Raw genomic sequence first — 20,487 nt, 5'->3', positions numbered from 1 at the left:
CTCTAGATCCCGCTGTCATTGGAAGATGTCTCCGATCTTGCTCGCTAGTGATCTGGACATGGGTCATGAAACAGAATCGAGTAACCACTGATCTCCGCCGGATTTTCTTGTACAACGACCACCATCGCCATCATATTGTAGGTTTGGTGCCGGCGGAATACACACCAAGAAACTAGACCGGCGTGTTTTAAGGGTAGAAAGCGAACCCAGATCCATAACAATGCGTCCATCTGGCCAATGAGATCGCCGCATCATTTTCCAAATCAGGGAAGTTCCACGATTAATAGCTAATATCGTATTCCAATTCCACCAACCGCCGCCGCTTCACGTGCGTGCCAGTATCTAAGAAAGCATCTTATGGCTTACCTCAACCAATATCTGCCTTGAAAAAGCCATTACCCGAGCAGACCACTCGACCGATATGGTTAGCACCGTGGAGAGGGTCATGCAACTGAGGCTGCGAATCTAGTGTCGGGAATTCAACAATGTAACTACGGCAAGTTCAAGTCCTTTTCAAAATAAAGGTATGTCCATTTTTGCTTTCTCATCTCAAGACTCAATTTCCGAGAAACACTTCTCAGATCCCTGAAACCTGGACACGTCAGCATCAGAAATGTCGACCAGCATGCCCCGAATACCTAGGACTGATGCTGAAAGGGCTCAGGGCCAACAAGCCAAAGGATGTGCGAATGTCCAAGCATTTAGAAGGCGTCGGAAAGAGAAGAAAATTACAGAAGAGGCCCAGAAGATGAATAAAGCCTCGTCAACCCATCGATACAAACTGTGGAAACTCGAGCATTGCAAAGGCCGCGACTTTCGTTAACGAGGTACCAAGAGGGTGACTGGGGTATCTGCCCAACGATGCTGTCTCTGACAACAGTGACGTGTGCAATGTCTGAGTTAATTGCCAACCAGCGTCATCTGTTGGGAGCAGGAGCTCTGATGTTCCACGGTTGTGTCGAAGGTCTGAACAAGACATCTGCACGAGACCGCTTCTACGGATATCGTGCCCTGTAAATGCCTTTTCTATTCATGAATTGGCAGAGAGAATTTTTTGGTTGAACCCGGAATGGATTGATTTCCTCTGGAAGAAGGACTCTGGGCTTGCCTAGCATTCCTTACATACAAAGTTGGATATTGCCTTTCGAGCTCTGTCGGAGATCGTCAAGCCAAAGAGGCGGAAGATGAGCTGCCTCAAGGAAAGGCTTCAATAGCCATGGGCCATAGTTGAGGAATTGGAAGATTGGGAATGCCCCCTGCATTCACAGCCTTGAGGCGTCCTCTACACCAAAAAATCGCGTCGCCTGGGGAGATCTGTTCGTGTATCACCTTGAATTTCCTCTTCTGCCAACTACCATCGTATCCACGATGTATACGGCCGTACGTGTGCATGTCACAGCCTTCATCGCCAATGTTTCAGATGAGATCCTCACGAACCAGCCGCGGACGTGGATCCAAGCGCGGCTATGCTAGAAGCCTGGCGATGATCACGTCTCTCATGCCAATGTCTCGAGTTCTTTCATACGAGTACACGCAAATTCAGCGGCCGCATCGTGACACTGTGGCTACTGGAGACGGCATGAGAGCTCTTTACGCAACTTCAGGCAGAAGGATCTGTGGATGTATCCAGGGAAATAGCTTGGTGTCGCTCAACAGCTGAAAGATTCGCCGGTATGGGAAATCCTCCGTTCCAGTGGAGGTGGGGAGGTGGTTGCTGAGGTGTTTTAAGTTGAAGTTTCGACACGTCCAACGAGGCGGAGTCGATCCTCGAAGAGCATCGTTGTACTTCGATTGGTGGGTCTCACAAAACACAGCCTCCTAAGATTTGATATCCACCGGAATACGACTGCGGCGAACTGAATGACCGGCGGGGTTTATCTCTGGAACAACTGGGACTTTTCCGCTGGCTATTTGACCACGAGGAGCTCAACATGTACTGAATCTGACCGAAGATATCGTCTTTTGTCGATAGACAACGTCCCACCACTTTGTACGACAGAGGAGATATGATTGAATTTGCATATCATGACCCGACACAATCGGAGGTTTGGAATACGATCTGGATGAAAAGTTTTGAAAGGGAATGGTTGGCCATGATATCTCTGTCAAGGCGTCCACTACTTGGTCACAGTGCCATTCGTCGCTGATGACATCCCTTCTGCGAGCACTGGGGTTGCAGAAAAATGAATCCAGACCAATCTAGAAGCCGCTGGGACCGTTGATCCCACCAGCAACAGAAATCAGAGAAGAAACATATTATGCACGCAGTGAAATGCGGGTTTTTGAGCAACAGGGCGAGCTAATTTGTTCAAATATGGAAATGGAGAAGGCAAAAGAAATGCTGCGCAGATAAACGTAATATACAGAATAGATTTTTGTGGGAAAGACAGTATTCTCAAATCAATTTGTGCTTTGAACAAGAACCTAGAGAGCTATTCATAAAAACAATCATATACGTGTCAAAGATTTTAGGAGAATGCGCAATTTACCTAATCTTTTTTTGCTGGCTGAAGTAGTCCTTGATTCTCAGCATGCTGATTAAACCCCAGGAGAGAGGTAGAGCCTGGGCATTGAAGAATAATGTCCATCGGTGGCAAAACCAGCCCGCTCAGGACAACACCGTAACTCGGAGAGGCCGGTGGTCGCCGATCTTCATCGATTGCTTCTTCATGTTCGTGTGAAGCATAGCTGATGAATAATATGGAGGAGGCAATTAGGGGAAACAGAGACGCAATCTCAGGTCCCTCGACATGGTTTTTGTGGTCTTTCTTGACATTTGGGTCCCAGCTCCTCCTTAGAGCCAACCCTTGGCTTTGACTTTGGCCAATCCTGACCTCCGTCTGAATCCTGACCGCCTTGATAATATCTGTTGGACGTTTTCCCATGTTGCCATGAGGTGTTGCGGTTTCGGATCACAAATTATTGTGGCCTCCCTCCTATCCAGAAACGAAAAGATTTGCCAGCATGTAGTCGATCGCCGAAGAGAATGGTGAAGGATGTCCGTATCTCTTGGCCCCTCCAGTTCACGCCACTCCATGAGCTATGTCGTTTTGTGAATTCCAGTTAACGAACAGTGCCGGGTGTTGACGGACGCAAGGACGGAGGTGAGCTCCGCCTTGAGGTAACCGAGGGCTCAGACTAACACGCAAGGGGCTTGACTCAGCCTCGAAGGCGAGAAAGGAAGGCCGAGAGGAAGGTTCGCAAGAGCGTTGGATGCAGGCTCTCAGTTGCGAGCCGGGGAATGTCAGAGCAGGAGAAAAGGGTAACAACAGGGAGAAATTTGAATCGGAAGAACTTCGCCTGGGTCATCGTGGCTCGGCTGTGGCTAATATCACGTGGATTTTGAAGAATTCTGTGGCTGGTGACCGCAGCTAGCAGGTCACGTGAACAGAAACTAGGCTCCAGCAAAGAGATTCCGCCCAAATCACCATCTACACGAGAGGATCAGAGTCTCATTGCCGTGCATTTCCTTCTGCTGACATCGTACTGTTGTCTCTCGGATTGACAGATGGATAACGTAAACCTGGACACTCGGACATCTCCTCTCCTACACCTTTCCATTTGCATGACGAAGGGACAAGAAAGCAATCGAGACGAAGCCAAGCGGTAATTTGATGGAGGTTGGCCAAGCGACGCTCTTTCTCCTCACAAAAAGTCTTGACGCCTGAAAATCAATACAATTGTGGTTTCGTCGCAAGCTTGGAGCTCTCTTGGAACCCACTCGATGGCACAGAGCAGCTGTGATGGGGTATAGGCAGAAAAAAGAAGATCTAAGTTATATGTGAGTGCATCCAGCTGGCGCAATGGGACTTCTCATATGCTCGTACAGTACCCTATCCCTTTCAGGGGCCCCGATGAGTCCACAACATTTGGGTGGGCGAAATCACTGATGGATGCTCCCCACAAACCAGCATCTGAACCCTTTCCAACTCTGCGACTTGGGCGCCTGTTCCAACGCCTCGATTCGGAGCTCACCTCCGTGTCACGCAGCCAAGCTATTTGGATTTTGGATTCTGCCCAGCTACCGCTGCGACCCACTTTTGGCACAGCCCCGTTCTAGGCGAATTCAAGATGCCCTTTCACCAGCAACTCCCTAGGTGATCTACTAGCAGGATCGTGAAATGCAAAGACTCTTTCCTTCTTGCGATCCGAGGCAAATTCTCTCGATTTCTTTGCCCCTGTTATAATATCTATGGTTGCCTATGTCGCGTCCGACCACAGCCGAGTATCTATCCATGACTTGTTTTGTAAGCTTCGCACGCGGATGAGGCTGTATCACAACTTAAGGTGAAGTCCCAGCCCCATGATCTAAACTATCATCTTTACAGTCCTCCAGCCATCACAGCTGATTCTTACAATCATGGACGGGCAGAATCCTCCTTCTGCACCCCAAATCACTCTCGACACTTCAGTAAGTATTTTACACAATACCGCCCCTCTTTCGGACCTTCCGTGTTTCAGTTTCCTAACTTTGCAATCACAGAATCTATCAGAGCAACCAACATTACCGTCCCCGACCGCGACGACGTCCGGTCACAGAAGGGGATATAGCATGTCAACACCGCCCCAAACGGCCATAGACGAGGGCTCATACTTGTCTCCGACGACCCCAGAACGCAAACATACCTTTGATGGATCGACGCTGAATTCTAGATCGGGTTCCGTGCAATTCGGTGACGCTTCGACTCGGTTCAGATCGAATTCGGGTATTTCTGCAACTTCTAGTGTCACCCTGTACGCGAAATCCAGCCTCGAGTATGAGTCACCGGAGGAAGCCTTGCGGCCGGACAAAGGTAATGAGAAGGACTTCCAGGTCCCGAACAACCCATTTGCATTTTCGCCGGGCGAATTAAACAAGCTCCTCAACCCGAAGTCGCTGTCGGCCTACAAAGCACTCGGCGGATTAAGAGGTCTCGAAAAAGGCCTTCGGACCAGCATAACGGCCGGATTGTCGGTAGACGAAACTCGTCTCGATGGACAAGTATCCTTTGCAGAAGCGACAGCAACCGGCTCGGATAGGGCGTTTTCGGATGTCCCCTTGAACCGAACCACCTCCGCCATTACACTGCAGGAAGTCAAAGGCCAGTTTGAAGATCGATTACGGGTCTTCAGAGACAACAGACTTCCCGAAAGGAAACCAGATGGGATCTTGCTTCTGATCTGGCGGGCTTACAACGACAAAATTCTCATCCTTCTGACTATCGCTGCCGTCATCTCCCTGGCTTTGGGTATTTATGAGACCGTTGCGGGGGAATCAGGCGTCGATTGGGTTGAAGGTGTAGCGATCTGTGTTGCCATCATTATCGTCGTCACTGTTGGTGCTGCCAATGATTGGCAAAAGGAAAGACAATTCGTCAAGCTCAACAAGCGAGTGAGTATTGTACATTCTCTCACCAATCTGCAACCATAACTAATCACTCAAAACAGAAGGATGACCGCGAGGTGAAAGTTATTCGATCCGGCAAATCTATCCAAATCTCAGTTCACGATATCACTGTCGGGGATGTTCTTCACCTGGAGCCTGGTGATGCCGTGCCAGCTGATGGAATTTTCATCACGGGACATGGTGTCAAGTGCGATGAATCCTCCGCAACTGGTGAATCGGATCAGATGAAGAAGACTCCAGGAGATGAAGTCTGGCAACGAATTCAAGATGGCACCGCAACCGCCAAACTCGACCCTTTTATCATCAGCGGCTCAAAGGTGCTCGAGGGCGTCGGAACATATCTCGTGACCAGCGTCGGCGTCAACAGCTCATATGGTAAAATCCTCATGAGTTTGCAGACTGATAACGAACCTACTCCTCTCCAGGTCAAACTGGGTAAGCTTGCCAACTGGATTGGTGGTCTTGGCTCATCGGCCGCTGGTCTTTTGTTCTTCGTCCTCTTGATCAAATTCCTGGCCAATCTGTCCGGGGACGACCGTCCGGGTCCAGAGAAGGCGCAGGAATTCCTGGATATCTTGATTGTCGCTATTACCGTGATCGTTGTTGCCGTCCCCGAAGGACTTCCTTTGGCCGTAACACTGGCGCTGGCCTTCGCGACGACAAGAATGTTAAAGGAAAACAACTTGGTTCGAGTCCTCCGAGCTTGCGAGACAATGGGCAACGCTACGACCATCTGCTCTGACAAAACCGGCACGCTCACACAGAATAAAATGACCGTTGTCGCCGGTACGGTTGGATCAAACGAGAAATTTTCTTCCCACCCAGAGTCGAATTCCCATGCAGTTCCCTTCGCCACCATGTTTGGAAAAATTAGCGGTGAAGTCAAGGAAGTCTTCCGGCTTTCTGTCACTCTCAACAGCACGGCCTTCGAAGGAGAGGAAAAAGGTGTTCCGACGTTCATTGGTTCCAAAACCGAGGTGGCACTCCTCACTCTCGCAAAGGAACATCTGGGCCTTGATAATGTGGCAGCGGAAAGATCAAGTTACCACGTCAAGCAACTTATTCCCTTCGACTCGGCCCGGAAATGCATGGGTATCGTTATCCAGCATGAAGGTGGATACCGACTGCTGGTTAAAGGTGCGGCGGAAATAATGCTCGCCAGTGCCACCAAGACCATTTCCAACATCTACGAAAAACAATACGAAGTGGTCGACTTGCTGGCCGAGGAAAAGGAAGCCATCTCCGCAACCATCGAAGACTACGCCCAACATTCACTCCGCACTATCGGTATGCTCTACAAGGATTTCCCACAATGGCCACCTAGAGGTGCGAAGACACTGGAGGACGATGCCAAAATGGCTGATTTCGCGGACATATTCCATGAGATGATCTGGGTTGGTGTGGTTGGTATCCATGATCCACTGCGCGAGGGCGTCATCGAGGCGGTTGCACAATGTCAACATTCGGGCGTGGTGGTTCGCATGGTCACTGGCGACAATATGACGACCGCTCGTGCAATTGCCAGCGATTGTGGTATTCTCCGCAAGGACGAAGAAGGAGTCGTTATGGAAGGACCAAAATTCCGCCAGCTTTCCAACGAAGAGATGGACAAGGTCCTACCGAAATTACGTGTCCTCGCTCGTTCGTCGCCCGAAGACAAGCGTATTCTGGTCGGTCGCTTGAAGCATTTGGGCGAGACGGTCGCCGTGACTGGTGATGGCACCAACGATGGTCCTGCGTTGAAGATGGCAGACGTCGGTTTCAGTATGGGCATCGCCGGGACAGAGGTTGCAAAAGAGGCTTCTTCCATTATCCTACTCGACGACAACTTCTCCTCGACAATCACTGCGCTCATGTGGGGACGTGCCGTCAACGATGCGGTCAAGAAATTTCTCCAGTTCCAGATTACCGTCAATATTACGGCCGTGGTCTTGACCTTCGTGTCGGCCGTGTCAAGCGACTCGAACCACTCTGTGCTTACTGCCGTTCAGCTTCTCTGGGTCAATCTCATTATGGATACGCTAGCAGCGTTGGCCCTTGCCACGGATGCACCTACCAAGAAAATCCTGGATCGTCCGCCGCAGCCTAAATCCGAAGCTCTTATCACCATCAATATGTGGAAGATGATCATTGGCCAAGCGATCTACCAGCTTATTGTGACCTTTATCTTGTATTTCGCCGGCATGTCGATTTTGGGTTACGATGAAGACCAACGCATGGAACTTGACACCATTGTTTTCAACTCCTTCGTGTGGATGCAAATCTTCAATGAACTTAACAATCGCCGATTGGATAACAAGTTCAATATCTTCGAGAATATCCACCGCAATTTCTGGTTCCTCGGAATCAATTGTATCATGGTAGGCGGTCAAATCATGATTGTCTTTGTTGGTGGTCGCGCTTTCAGCATCACTAGTCTGAACGGTGCTCAGTGGGCTATCTCCTTACTCACTGCTCTTCCATGTTTGCTCTGGGGTGTCTTGATTAGGTGTTTCCCGGACCCATGGTTTGCCGTTGCCTTCAATGGTGTTGTGGGGACTATGACAATCATCCTTCGACCCATCTGGAAAGTCATGCGTATCATCTTCCACCCCGTTGCGCAAGCGTTGCGTGCCGTTTCTCGATTCGCTAAACGGACAACACGCAAGATGTTTGACAAGAAGGCTTCCCAGGAGGAAGACGAACAAGAACAAATTGTTGACGAAGAGCGACCGTATACCAGAGCAACAGAGAAAGGACCAATGACCGGCAAAGAGGGATCTGGAATCATGTTCGGCCCGAAGTCTGTATCCGCTGAAACAGACAATATCGACTCTGACACAAACTCGAACAACGCCACACCTTTGAGAGATATGCCTGTTCCGTCTGTCTCTGTGACCGGTCCCAACTAAAACGACTCACAAGCTCGGCAAGTCTAGCGGATTTAGCCTTTGATCATACGTTATGTGTGTGGATTTTGTGTGATGAGAGATAAATCCTCCTGATTCCGATGAGCAGGCTACTGAACAGGGCATATGCGTTTTGACAATTCACCCACTTGTCTAGGCGAGAAATCTGACAGAGGTACTCTTCCCTGCCGGAGGCTCTAAGAAGTCTAGAAAGCAGCGTTGAGTCGCTGTTCAGCTCGCAGCCTCAAAATCGGCATCAAAGGAGCTCACCTCTGCATCTCTCACCAAACCAGACAAGCTCAATCCACACATCAATATTTTTACATGTTATATCCTTACGCATGCCTCCCGCAATCGAAAGAATCGACAACGCGAGGAAGCCGAGCAGGCATACCTTGTCCCTCATCACGACGTTTTCATTTCTTGTCAATATCTTTTTTGTTTTGGTTGGGGGGAGGGGGGCTTCTTCTTCGCGCCCAGGCGTTTTCTGGGACAACGATATACAAAACGGAAGCCCCCCTCCGGGGGCAAAAAAAGGACCGCTAGATCCAAGGCTGTATGCGTCTGTTATGATTCGATCTCGAATATCAAAGTGGGCGGTTTATTGACTGGCGTTTTCTAAGACGATTCGAATGGACGATGGAGCTCGATGATTTTGAGATATGGGATGTCAGTTATGGCGATTGACAGGGGAAGTCGGAGTTGACGGAATTTCCCTATGGGGAAATGAAAATTGGAAACAGAAGCAGTGCCGACTTCGAGACCGCGACGTTGGCTTGTCATGATGATTATGAGGTGTTACTCTCTCTATCTCGTGTCTATCAAGTCAGCCTATCTGTCATATGTATATCTGACTTGATCAAAAGGCTTATCCTCCAGGAGTACGAACGTGAATAAATATATCAGCAACAGACTTGAAAGTGGATCTTCTTTTGAGATCAATCTCCTCGCTGTTTGATTGAAATTCTGAACCTCTTATAGCTAATAAAGAAAGGCCTGGCTGGCAGCTGTTCATCAAAAGGTCCGAGGGGGAGGTCTTCGCTGGCAATTCCACGTGTTGCACAACATCTCGGTCCGCTTTTGATTCTATCATTTGCATATTCCAGATTCAATGTCATGCATGCGGTCGATTGAGAAGGAATAGAGACAGAAGAAAAGGAAGAGAGATTCAGCGAAAAATGAGAAAACCAACGGACAGGTGAATTGGCGTACAAACCAGAATCAGCCCAGAACCAGAGCGGCGAAGGAAGAGTTCTGTGCGGTGGACTCGCGAGGCCGAATCCATTCAAACCACAAAGTTATACTTACTCGGTTCATGCTGACAGTATATCCGTAGAAGACATGAGCCGACCTCGAGTACTTTTCGATCAGTAGCACATTTCAATCCATATTTTTGGCATCGCCTTCGGGTTGAACTTGATATATTTCCCTATCAAGCTATCAGCTAGATAGTATATCGCCTGGTCGTGGTCACTAAAGGCACGATGGCTGGCCTGATATGTCTTGAGCCACGATGTAGAATGCAAATGAACAATGGAAGGAGAAGCAACAAAGGCAGGAGACGAATCAATCAAACAATTTCTCCCCTTCCTTTTAAATCACGCACGCCGGCCCAAGTCCAAGGTCCGGAGTCACGGATGTCAGTCAGGCCTTCAGAGTTGAACATGTCATGGAGTCTTTCTGTATCAGTCTGCTTCGCCAACGCACAGCTGGGTCACTATCAATCGATAGCTAATGCTCCTGCTATTGCTGCTCTGCCCGCCAAAAAAAGGACGTACCCTAGGGTATCCGCGACCCTGCTCATAAACTGGAGAAATCTTGTCATGTGGCAAGCTGGCATTCTGGCGTCTCGGCCCCCAAAAGGGCACAGAGTGACATGCGAACAAGGGGCGTTTCGTGGTCTTTGCGAGTCGATAAGTCGGTGACTCTGTGGAAAATTCAAGACGAGTTGGGCTTACTAACCGCGGTATTTCATGCCATCCTTGAAGTGATGGAGCAAGAGTTTGAGTTGCTTGCCTTGAAGAAAATATGGGTTCTATCTGCCATGCCCGGACACACAGCCACGATCGACCAAGCACGGGCATTGCGCCCAACGCCCAACAGCATGGCCCCCGGTGGATATCAACATGTCTATTTGCAGGATGGAAGAAGATCTAGACGATGTGTATACGAGTACGATGAAGGCAAACTCGAGCTGACATCCCTTGATATCTCAGGTCACCAATCAGAATAGAGAATGCAAGTACCAAAGGACCAGTAAATCACGGGCACAGAGCGACTAGATTTTGTAGCCAGATATACATGACAGGTTATGATTATGATTCACCTCCAGCCAGCCTGTGGTGTCGTGAACGTTTGTTCAAATCTGGTTGAAACTTCAGAATCAATCGATTCCTTTTATCATACAATTCACAACGGTAAAGTGATCATCTGTGATCCTTTGGTTTATCGGGTTTGTCTCTCCTCTTTAGAACTTAGGAAAATGATTCCATCTCTTCATCCTCATACCCATAAACCAATATCTCCACCGTCACTTCTTCTCAGACCGGGTCACAGATAAGATCTCAGAAGAGACATGTAAATATGTATATATTCCGATTTCCGGCGCTCTTGCGCGTGAAAAATTTCCTTGCCCAAAATGTCTGGAAAAACGCCAGCCCCGCTCATTCCATGATGACATAGTAAATTTCAACAGAGGACATAGATACAAGGGTACGGGTGTAGGTGTAGGTGATTATATTAGCATAATTCCGGACGGTGGTTTTGATCGTTGCAATTCAAGAAATTCAAACCGATTAGTAAGGGCCGGGACCTTTCTTTCCTCCTGGAAATGGAGGTGGAGGTCCCATTGGAACACCCCCGGGACCCATTCCTCCTGGAGGAGCACCGGGGCCACCTGGTCCTTTCCCTCCTGGACCACCGGGACCACCGGGACCCTTTCCTCCAGGGCCTCCTGGACCGCCGGGGCCGCCGGGTCCTTTGCCTCCTGGACCTCCAGGTCCCTTTCCTGGTGGGCCTTTGGCGGCAAGACTGCTTCTCTTTCGCAGTTTCTCACCGAAGAGCCAAAGCAAGACTGGGACGGGCATCCCGATACCAACGGCGGCAAGAGCCAAAACGGTATTACCCCAACCGAAGCCCAGAGCGTCGTACATAGCGGGCGCAAACAAAGGAAAGCTGAAACCAGCCAATGATCGAAGGATGGTGACTGCAGCGACGGCCGAGGCAGCAAACCTGGCGTAGGTATCGACAAGATATGTGGTGACACATTGGAAGGCAGCGATGGTTCCAATGCCGAAGATGAAGGAGCCGATGTTGGGGACAATCCAGTGCGTTTTGGCTTGGGCTGACCAGCCATAGGTGAAGAGACCAATGGGGACCAAGAATGAGAAGGGAATGACGAGAGGCATGCGGTATTCGGGTTTACCCTGGTTTCGAGGATCCTTTGCCTTGAGCTTTTGATAGATCTTGTCACCGGATTTACCACAAAGAGGGGCACCAATGAAGAAGCCCAAACCGAGTGAGATATAGTTAAGACCTGAGACACCCACGCTTTCGCTGTAGACGACCTGGTACAATTCGGGGAAGGTAGACAGAGCAAGATAGAGGATACCGTACGAGAAAGCCATGTAGAGGGCCAGGACCTGGACAATGGGTTGAGTGAACAACATGCCGAACGATCGACCCATTGTCTTGACAATCTTTTTCCAAATAGGTTGGTCGACTTCACCTTCACCTTCGGCACGATACTTTGGGTCACCAGTTTGTTTGCGGATCATCTTGGCTTTCTTGTGTAAGATGTAAGGCGCGTATGTTTCGTTGAGTTTCCAAAAACCGCCGATGAGAATGAACAGATTAACAATCGAGGTGGCATAGAACATCCATCGCCAGTCGGATTTTTCCGCAACCCAAGCGCCGACGATAGGACCAACGGCAGGACCGAGAAGGGGACCCATGGCATAGATACCCATGGCCTTACCACGTTCTTCCGGCTTGAACAGATCACCGAGGACGCCGCCACCAATAGCAAGTGGGGCAGAACCACCTAGACCGGACAGGAATCGGAAAGCCATTAGCTGTTCTTTGGACTGAGCAAAGCCACAGGCAGTGTTGAAGGCAAGGAACATCACGTTGGAGGATTGGAGAATGATGACACGTCCATACAATTCGGACAGCGGGCCTAGGATCATAGGGCCCACCGCATAAGCCAAGACGAAAATAGACAAGACAATCTGCGATTCGATCTTGTTTTGAATGTGAAATTCTTCTCTGATCTGTGGGAGAGCGGGAGCTACCATGGACGAGGCGAGAGGCGAGAGGAATGTGAACGACGCAGTCAATATCGTGACCGCCCACTTCTTCCGGGAAGGCCAATTCTTGGGGTTCAGGGGATCGGTAGGACCATTGAATTTGACCTGGAACAATACGTCAGCCAAGGGGGTTTCCTAGAATATATTTAGGGGGGGGGGGGGGGGGGGGGTGTTTTTGAGGGGGGGGGGGGGGGGGGTCGGGGTCTCTATCGTGGAGCTTACATTGTATTGATCAGTGGGTTTCTCTTTTGGTAGGAAAGGAGTAGGGGTGGCGGGACCGTTCTGAGCTTCTAGGTCAAACTTGGCTGGGTCTTTTCTATCCGCCATGCCATGGCCATGATCCTCATCACAAGTACACCAAGATTCATGTGAGTGTTTGCTTTGTGCTCGGTCCATGGAAGAAATCATCATCTGGGATAGCGGTCTCTTTTCGTCTCGGGCGTATGAGTTGTGTAATGAGCTCATGGCCAAGGTTTCTTCAGACTGAGTAGGGTAACGCGGGACGGATTGGTCGTAGAGGGAGTCATTGTTGTTCAGATATCCTTCTGCCAGAAGTCTCTGGTTGGCTACAAAGTCGGGATTTCGATTGTCGAGGTAGTTTTCCTCACTCACAATCCTCGAGTCGCGCGTGCGGAAAGACGGTGCGTAGGAGGCCATGGAGTCTCTGTTGTGGGTGGATCGCATCGATCCTTGATCATCGTAGTGGCCGACATGATAGTCCGGACCATCATCGTAGAGAACAGCGAAGGTAATCTCACTGCTGGCACGGTCGGAGCCAGGTGAGGGTTCGGCAGGTAACGATCGATGCCGATAAGGTTCGGTGGAATTGAGGCGTCGTAGCGAAGGAAATCTCGAGTTCATGGTGGGTTGTGAGAATGGGCGTAGCGTCTGGCCACTGTTGCTCCGTGTGTCGTCCTCCATATCTGCGGATAGAGAGTTGTTGTTCTTGTCGAGGTCAGAGGAGGCTGGGATGACGGCCAAGGTGGTCGGTCGAGGGAGAATTGGCGAGCTGGGACGCGAATGGGAGTCGTAGCCTCTGGCGACTTCCCAACTGTCCCACGAATTTGGAGCCGCCAGAGTGTAGGGATTTGAAGAATGAACGAGTGTGTGAGGAGGAGATATTACAACAAAAGGGATGGTGGATGTGACAGGGAGAACAGGGTGGTTGAGCGAGTGTGAGTAAAACGTGAAGTAGTAAGTGGGCAAGGAGGAGAAGAAGCGTCGGAGGGAGAGGAACCAGGGGGGACAAGAAAAGATTTTGCGAGTAGGATTGGAACGACCGAGGGGATTTGCGGATTGAGGAATGGAGGAGATGGAGGCCGAGAGCGCGCGAGGCGGGCTATAGGCGGTAGAACGGGAATACTATGTACCAGCTACTTCCAGCTCTACGTCTGTCGGGCCTTGGGTTCCTGGTTCGACACCGTAGTCCTATCCGGGGATAGAGCAAAGGGATTGGGATTGAGATTTGGGAAAGATTTAAAAGCAAGGGCCTTGGGAGTCCTTTGTTAGGGCGAGGCTAATGAGGCTTTGCACGCTGCTGTTTGGGCCTGGGGGCGTTTGGCTCAACGGGCTCAGGCTGATGGGTTCGGGCAATGGGGCAAAGCAGATACCGTCAGAGTTGACCAGGCTCCTAGCATTTGGGTCTCCGTGCGGATAAGAAATCTTGATGGGCCATCCGGGCTGGGGCTGTGGCAGTTGAACGGTGATTCGGAGACAGCTGGCCAAACATTGGGTCGACCTTTGGGTGCCTGAAGAGATGAACGTCTGAAACGATGGCGTCACATGAAATCGTGACCTGCAGAGGAAGCCTCATGTTTTCCTTGTGTTTCTTCGTAACGTTTCTGTCTTGACCGTCATCCAGCCCAAGCAGCCCCCAAAGGACGCGACGAGCGGGTCCATTGTTGCTAAATTGAGTCCCCCGTAGCGTGTCTGACTTAGCGGAAAAAGTGGAGGGGTTGAGGCCTGCGCCGCAATAATGGGACAGGGATAGCCCCTGCACCTCCACGGACTTGTGTCTCCGACCACCGGGCTAGCACGGCTTAGCTCTGCCTAACAATGCCTCGCTTGTTTCCGCTTGGCGGAGCCGGGCCAATCTCGTCTCCCTTTAATCTTGCTCTGTTAATGAATCATAGGCATCTCTGTGGAGGGTAAAGTCCAGAAGGTAACAATCGCAGCACAGATATTCCATTGCTGCCATCGGCTCTCCTCCAGTAACTTGACCTATGTTCAACAAAACAAAATAATAAACATCGTCAGTCTTGTTCTAAAATCATGCTTCGACTCAATCAAACAATGCCGCAGATTCTTTTGCCTCTGCGGTAGAATCTCATCTCCTCCCTTTTTTTTGCCCACCGCAGCCTTTTAATTTCTCCCCGCCCTCTTGGCGCCCCTGATCCTCATAAGCATCACTATCCAGCTCCTTACTGGATGCTGACACAGCATATCACCGAACCACCATTCAGCCTCAGGTCGAGAATCGAGATTAATCGATGACAACTTATCCTTTCGCCGTTCGGCCTCCACGCACATCTTTTCGGGGATGGTGCCTCTTTGACGAGATTGCTGTTTGAGAGCGGATCGCGAACAATGATCAAAAGCAGGTCGAACATTGTCTTCTCTGCCCCCTTTGGTCTGGATTCTATGCCACGATTGTACCAATCTTCAAGCCTCGAGTCGACTATCTAGACAGCTTCCAGTCCTGGCTTTGCTGCCTGTGGATGTTCACGACTAATTGGTACAGAATCCTTCCCATTCCGATGCCAGAGACCGACCCAGCCGGCGCAACCGTTGGAACAATTCCACACAATTCATTAATATAGCAAGCTTGCCTTTCTCTAGCCATCATCGTCATAGCCACTTATCAGGCCCCTTTTGGCTTCCACTCACATGTCCAGATGGATGGAAATTCCCACTCTGCCTGCACTCCCCTTGGTGCGTACTGCCATAGAAGCCTGTCCAGTGCCCAAACCCCAGAATGGAAGAAAGGAAAGACTGGCCAGAAAATCTTCGTAAGCAATCATCATGACTTCTCTGAAAACGGGGGATAAGTCCATCGATTATTTACTGAATTGGAGTCCTTTACCCCTCAAAGACCATGCAAGCCATGTCCCTGATTGCTGGTTGTTCCGGACAAATCGACGCATCATCATTACAACAGCTCTATGGAGCCTAAAACTTGGCTGTTGGCACTTGTCAAGCATCCAACCTGCGCTGTGTCAAACGTGCATGGTGCCATGCACGGTAGAGGCACTACCACGGTTCCACAAAGCATTGAGTGATAAAGGTGATAGCGATGATAGACGACCCCCTGGGGCATGGGACCTCAGTTTCCCAAGCCGGCGGAGAAAATCTGCCTTGGGAAGGCTTAGGGCTCTAACTGGGCCTGGTTGGTGTCGTCTCAGATACCTACAACAGCAGCTCCGTCCCTACGTGAGAGCCTTGTTGTACTCTGCTCGGCGAAAAGAAGCTCCGCACCGACTCATCGTATAGCATGTTGACACAAAATATGGAACAAACTCAAAGATCTAGTTCTCATAACCTGTGGCAAGTTTTGAATGGCAACATTTCAGGATTCGAAGATGCAATCGGGGCCACTAGACAGGCTATCCCAGCTTTTAGCTTCGATGGAATGCTGTGTGACTGGGTTGGCCAGTAGTCCGACGTCTATAAAAAGATATCCGCCAAACTTTAAAAAAAAAAAAGGAGCCCGGAACGGCCAAGCCGATGGTGACTCGAATTTGCTCGCCGAAACGTGGTTGGCCTCAGCGGCAGTCCCCAATACCAGGAGATTTGTTATCGATGTGTTCGGGCTTTGCCTATATTTTTTTTTTTTTTTTTTTTTCCCCTGAGGCTGACATACTGTAAAAGGAGGTGAGCCACTTCCATCGGTCGCATTACAGGCTGGCCTGATTGGTGGGAGGCCCGTCGATTATCCGCCGACTCTGGTTAGTCGCTTGAGGCTGCGAGAAGTCACGCGAGTTATGAAATCATCATGCCAATCGCGGGCACAAACAATGAAAATAGACGAGGCAAGTAAGCGGCTAGGATCCCGGTGTCGACTGCCGCTTCACAGGGCTGTGACCCCCCCCTTCAGCTCGTCCTTGTAGCCATCTTCCTCATTGGTGGACATCAATATCGCTGATGCGAGAGCCAAATTGTGTTGTGCATTCAACCTCTCACACTTGAGCTTGGCCTTCCGTGATCTAACTGCAATGCTAAGGTTTCCCCGTACCTGGTTCTTGTCCAACTTGTCCTGCCTAAAAAGGCGATGGGGGAAAATCAGCGATCTTCGGCCTGTGTTCCCGTCAGGTGTAGCTTGAAACTGCGTTGCCGGCCGTGTTGCTGGATGATGACGTTATGGGTTAGGGAAAATCCTGTGCTTGCTCAATGGTGGATGAATTCCCCCATTTTTTCCATATCATTTTTCCCCAGCCTGCTCTGAGCTTTTGAGACGAGGCTTTTGTGCAGGCCGTTAATATAGTTTTGAATGAAATTCTTTTTTTATTTTTTATCTTTTGGAAGCCTTTTTGCTGGAGGCTCCGCATTCCTCGAACCATCACCGTTATCTGCATCAACTATCACCAGAGGCAGCAATCATTGCTCCATGAACCTCGACCTTTTGGTGACCAGGCTGGGGAATTGGTTCTGAGAGGGATTTCGAACCCAAACGAGTCATGGTTGAGTTCTCGAGCACAGATGTTCTGCTTGCTCGCGTTCAACCCCGCAATTCCCAGCCACCAGAATTTTATCTGTGGCTCAATAATGACAACCAGAATAGCTCAAACCTGCATTATCATATGTCTGCTTGCTGCAGCATGATAACCGCACAGCCGAACTTTTCCTCTGCATTAGGGCCCCGCGTGAAAAGACAGAAGATATCCGCTCGCATAGATTCTTAGTCAATGATTTCCATGCCGATATTGGTTTTGCATGCCGAACTGCGATCCTCCTTGCGTGGATCATGCCGCTCGATCGCTCGCTAATCGATCATTTCTTCCCCATCGCGGAATGATCTCGCGAGACTTGCGCATGACAAGTTTTCGTATCCAAGTACCTGCCAACTGTGGATTGCAAGAGATCGCAGTGTTTCCTGTGTCCTCGAAAAGAAAGGCCATCTAGTCCTAGTTCTCTCGAATGGCCAGAGTCTGCCACCCTTTTAGATGACAACTTTGGAAGATTCATTTCGTCTGAATGATATTGCCTTGAGCGTCCCTATCCTTATTCGCCCGCCAGACTCCTTCCTCCACCTCACCGGTGTCAGCGAACCATTCTCTTTTCCAGATTTCTGCTCTTGCCTTGACTCTCTCCAAGATCTCTTCAGCTCCCTTCCAGCCACTGGCTCGATGCCCGCTGCTGACGGAGACAGCGATGCTCTCTTCTTCCACTTTGACTTCGCCCAGTCGGTGGACAATCACCACTTTCTCGAGCCCATGTTTCTTCTGCACGTCATCGGCAATGGCGTACAGAGATTTGAGGGCTAGTGAGGGGTAGGCTGAGTATGACAGTCGAGAGACCGGGCGTGAGTCGAACGTATTGCGTGTGGTGCCTAAGAAGAGCACATTGGCGCCAGCGGTGGGGGAGCGAGTAAAGCGGAGGTAGGCCGGGATATCTAGAGGGTCGTAGACAAGGGAGATGTAAATGGTTTCAGAAGAGAGGGTCTGAGGGAAGTTGGCAGGGTCGAGGATTGATGGAGTCTTGGAGGAAGGTGAAAGGTTTGCGGATGAATTGGCCATGATGTCGTTGGATTTTGAGGTTTCTGCCGACATTTCTGCTGTGCACTGCTTGTGATATCTCTTTCTGCACACTGTATATTAGTTCTGGTTGAGATAAGGTTCTATCGACGTAGGGGACTCCGATGGAACAATTTCTTCTTCTGTTATGCACAAAAGTTCTTGTTATCGTGACCGCCACGACAGCATCCGACGAAAAGGCGCTCGAACAATCACTTTTGTTCTTGCCCAGAGGTACATAGAGAAAAAGTTCTGGCGCATCACCCAGGAAGTCATTATCAGCGAGATTCAGGATTGGGCGCAAGTGCGCAGGCCAGTAGTAAGTCAGCCAATCCTCCCGTGAGCAAATTAGTATGTACGTCATTCGGCAATCTTCATCCCACTTACACAATCCTTTTTGTATGTTGGAATGCTGCTGACAGCAAAGGGGGGCTCATTTATCTATTCTTTGCTTGATAGCTGAGCACCCGCAGAGAATTCGTTAAACCGCTGCCCAACTCTCAGACGATGCTATTGCATTTTCATTCGCTACCAAACCATTTTCTATCCCACATCCGCGAAAAATCCGAATCCGAGAAAATGCAGCCTCTCTAGCCGTCTCAACTGGAGCCACGTTCACTCTTCACCGCCTCATTTTTTCTTGCCTCCTTTCCACTCATCCCAGACATAATGCAAAATATGTGTGTCTAACTGCTCCCCTGCATATTGAATGTCTTCATTCAGGAAATAGACCTTCCTAATCCAGAACTTCCTTCACCAGCAATGTAAATGAAGTGGCTGGGAAAGATTTGGATTGGATGGCTGCAATATGCAAGATGAGAGACGGCGTCATCTTGAATGTAAGGGCAAGATCGAGGCTCAAGAAATGTTTTTTAACCTGCTCCTTGTTTATAGTACATCTCATCATTTTGACCATTCCAATACATCTTCTGAGAAAGTGGAGTTTCTGTACACCCACGGCATGCACCGTCGCTACGCTATATAAAAGAGAAAGCTTGCGATATGACGTTTTGTCAAAATCCTTCCTGTCGTACGCTCTCTGGGTCTTGGTGATTACTGAGTTTGGCCTTCTGAAGTTGGTGGCGGTGGGCATGATCCTTGCGACCGAGGTGGCTCTGATCAAGTTTTCATCGTGTTTTTGCTAAGGGCTGCAGAAAGAGAATAATAGTGCATGACCACCAACATTTCTGGCGGTAGCGTTTTGTTTCATTTTCCAGAGACTGTTGCCGATTCCTTTGCTCTGAGATATGGTAGAGGTGTCGTATCAATCGGCTTTCCCTCCTTCTTCCAATCTCGAATATGTTGGAGAACAATGCCTGCCGCACTTTCTGGAGTGTCCTGTCTGCCGATACATTCCACGAAATCACCCTCTGGATCCATGACATAGAAGTAGATGCTATGATCCACCAAATAATCTTCTTCGCCTGGCTTTAACTCGGGTGGAGTGGAAAAATAAACTCGATATTGTTTGCACACATCCTTCGTTTGCTGCCAGGTACCCACCAGGCCGATGATGGAGGGATGGAATTCGGACAAGTAGGCCCGAAGAACCTCTGGAGTGTCCCGATTGGGGTCGCAGGAAATGAAAACGGACCGCAAAGTGTTGGGTGCCTTCTCTTGGATAATGTCAATAGCCGCGCCCATTTTGTCGAGCTCGTCGGGACAAATATCTGGACAATGACTGAATCCAAAATAGATCTGCAAAACAATATGAGCAAAGAATCTTGAAGATCAAGGCGGGCTACCGTACAAGTGAGTATTTCCCCAGCAGATCTTTCTCGGTGAAGTCATTCCCGTCAATATCTTTGAGTGTGAACGGGCCGCCCACTTTCGGCTTGCCATACCCTTTACTCATCTCCACAATCCTCTTCCGTTCCAGTCTCGCTTTCTCATATTGGAAATAGAATATCATCGCCGCGCCGACACCGACAAAGATGGCCGCTGATCTGAATGAGAATGGCTATCTGAACGTCAGAGAGGACGGAGACATACCGCGGATGAAAATACGTACGCCTGTGCGATGATACATCCTATCCCCAGCTTTTAATCTAGGACTTGACGGGGAGAACTGTCGCGTCTGGATGCATTGTGCCGATGGAAACCGCCATCGTGAAGACTGCGTAGTGTTTGGACGTGGTCTGATTGATTTGTTCGTGGTGTAGAACTTGATTGATCTA

General features: G+C 49.7%; 4 protein-coding genes across 4 annotated transcripts; 1 reads left to right on the top strand and 3 right to left on the bottom strand.

Moving 5' to 3' along the window:
• Window positions 1-4,360: 4,360 nt before the first annotated feature.
• Window positions 4,361-8,277, top strand: Z518_04136 (calcium-translocating P-type ATPase, PMCA-type; the record flags this gene model as incomplete). The annotated part of the gene is made up of 3 exons (XM_013417844.1): window positions 4,361-4,411; window positions 4,484-5,371; window positions 5,428-8,277. The coding sequence occupies 3 exons, from the start codon at window positions 4,361-4,363 to the stop codon at window positions 8,275-8,277; spliced, it is 3,789 nt and encodes a 1,262-aa protein (XP_013273298.1).
• Window positions 8,278-11,069: 2,792 nt separating this feature from the next.
• On the bottom strand, window positions 11,070-13,502 carry Z518_04135 (uncharacterized protein; the record flags this gene model as incomplete). The annotated part of the gene is made up of 2 exons (XM_013417843.1): window positions 11,070-12,686; window positions 12,804-13,502. The coding sequence occupies 2 exons, from the start codon at window positions 13,500-13,502 to the stop codon at window positions 11,070-11,072; spliced, it is 2,316 nt and encodes a 771-aa protein (XP_013273297.1).
• A 4,256-nt stretch (window positions 13,503-17,758) lies between these two features.
• On the bottom strand, window positions 17,759-18,346 carry Z518_04134 (uncharacterized protein; the record flags this gene model as incomplete). Its single annotated transcript, XM_013417842.1, has 1 exon — window positions 17,759-18,346. The coding sequence occupies one exon, from the start codon at window positions 18,344-18,346 to the stop codon at window positions 17,759-17,761; it is 588 nt and encodes a 195-aa protein (XP_013273296.1).
• Window positions 18,347-19,516: 1,170 nt separating this feature from the next.
• Window positions 19,517-20,222, bottom strand: Z518_04133 (uncharacterized protein; the record flags this gene model as incomplete). Its single annotated transcript, XM_013417841.1, has 2 exons — window positions 19,517-20,008; window positions 20,061-20,222. 2 exons carry the CDS (start codon window positions 20,220-20,222, stop codon window positions 19,517-19,519), a joined length of 654 nt encoding a protein of 217 aa, XP_013273295.1.
• Window positions 20,223-20,487: the final 265 nt, after the last annotated feature.

Source organism: Rhinocladiella mackenziei, assembly GCF_000835555.1.
Source record: "Rhinocladiella mackenziei CBS 650.93 unplaced genomic scaffold supercont1.3, whole genome shotgun sequence".
NCBI classification, from domain to species: Eukaryota; Fungi; Ascomycota; class Eurotiomycetes; order Chaetothyriales; family Herpotrichiellaceae; genus Rhinocladiella; species Rhinocladiella mackenziei.
This window is presented reverse-complemented; position numbering and strand designations above follow the sequence as displayed.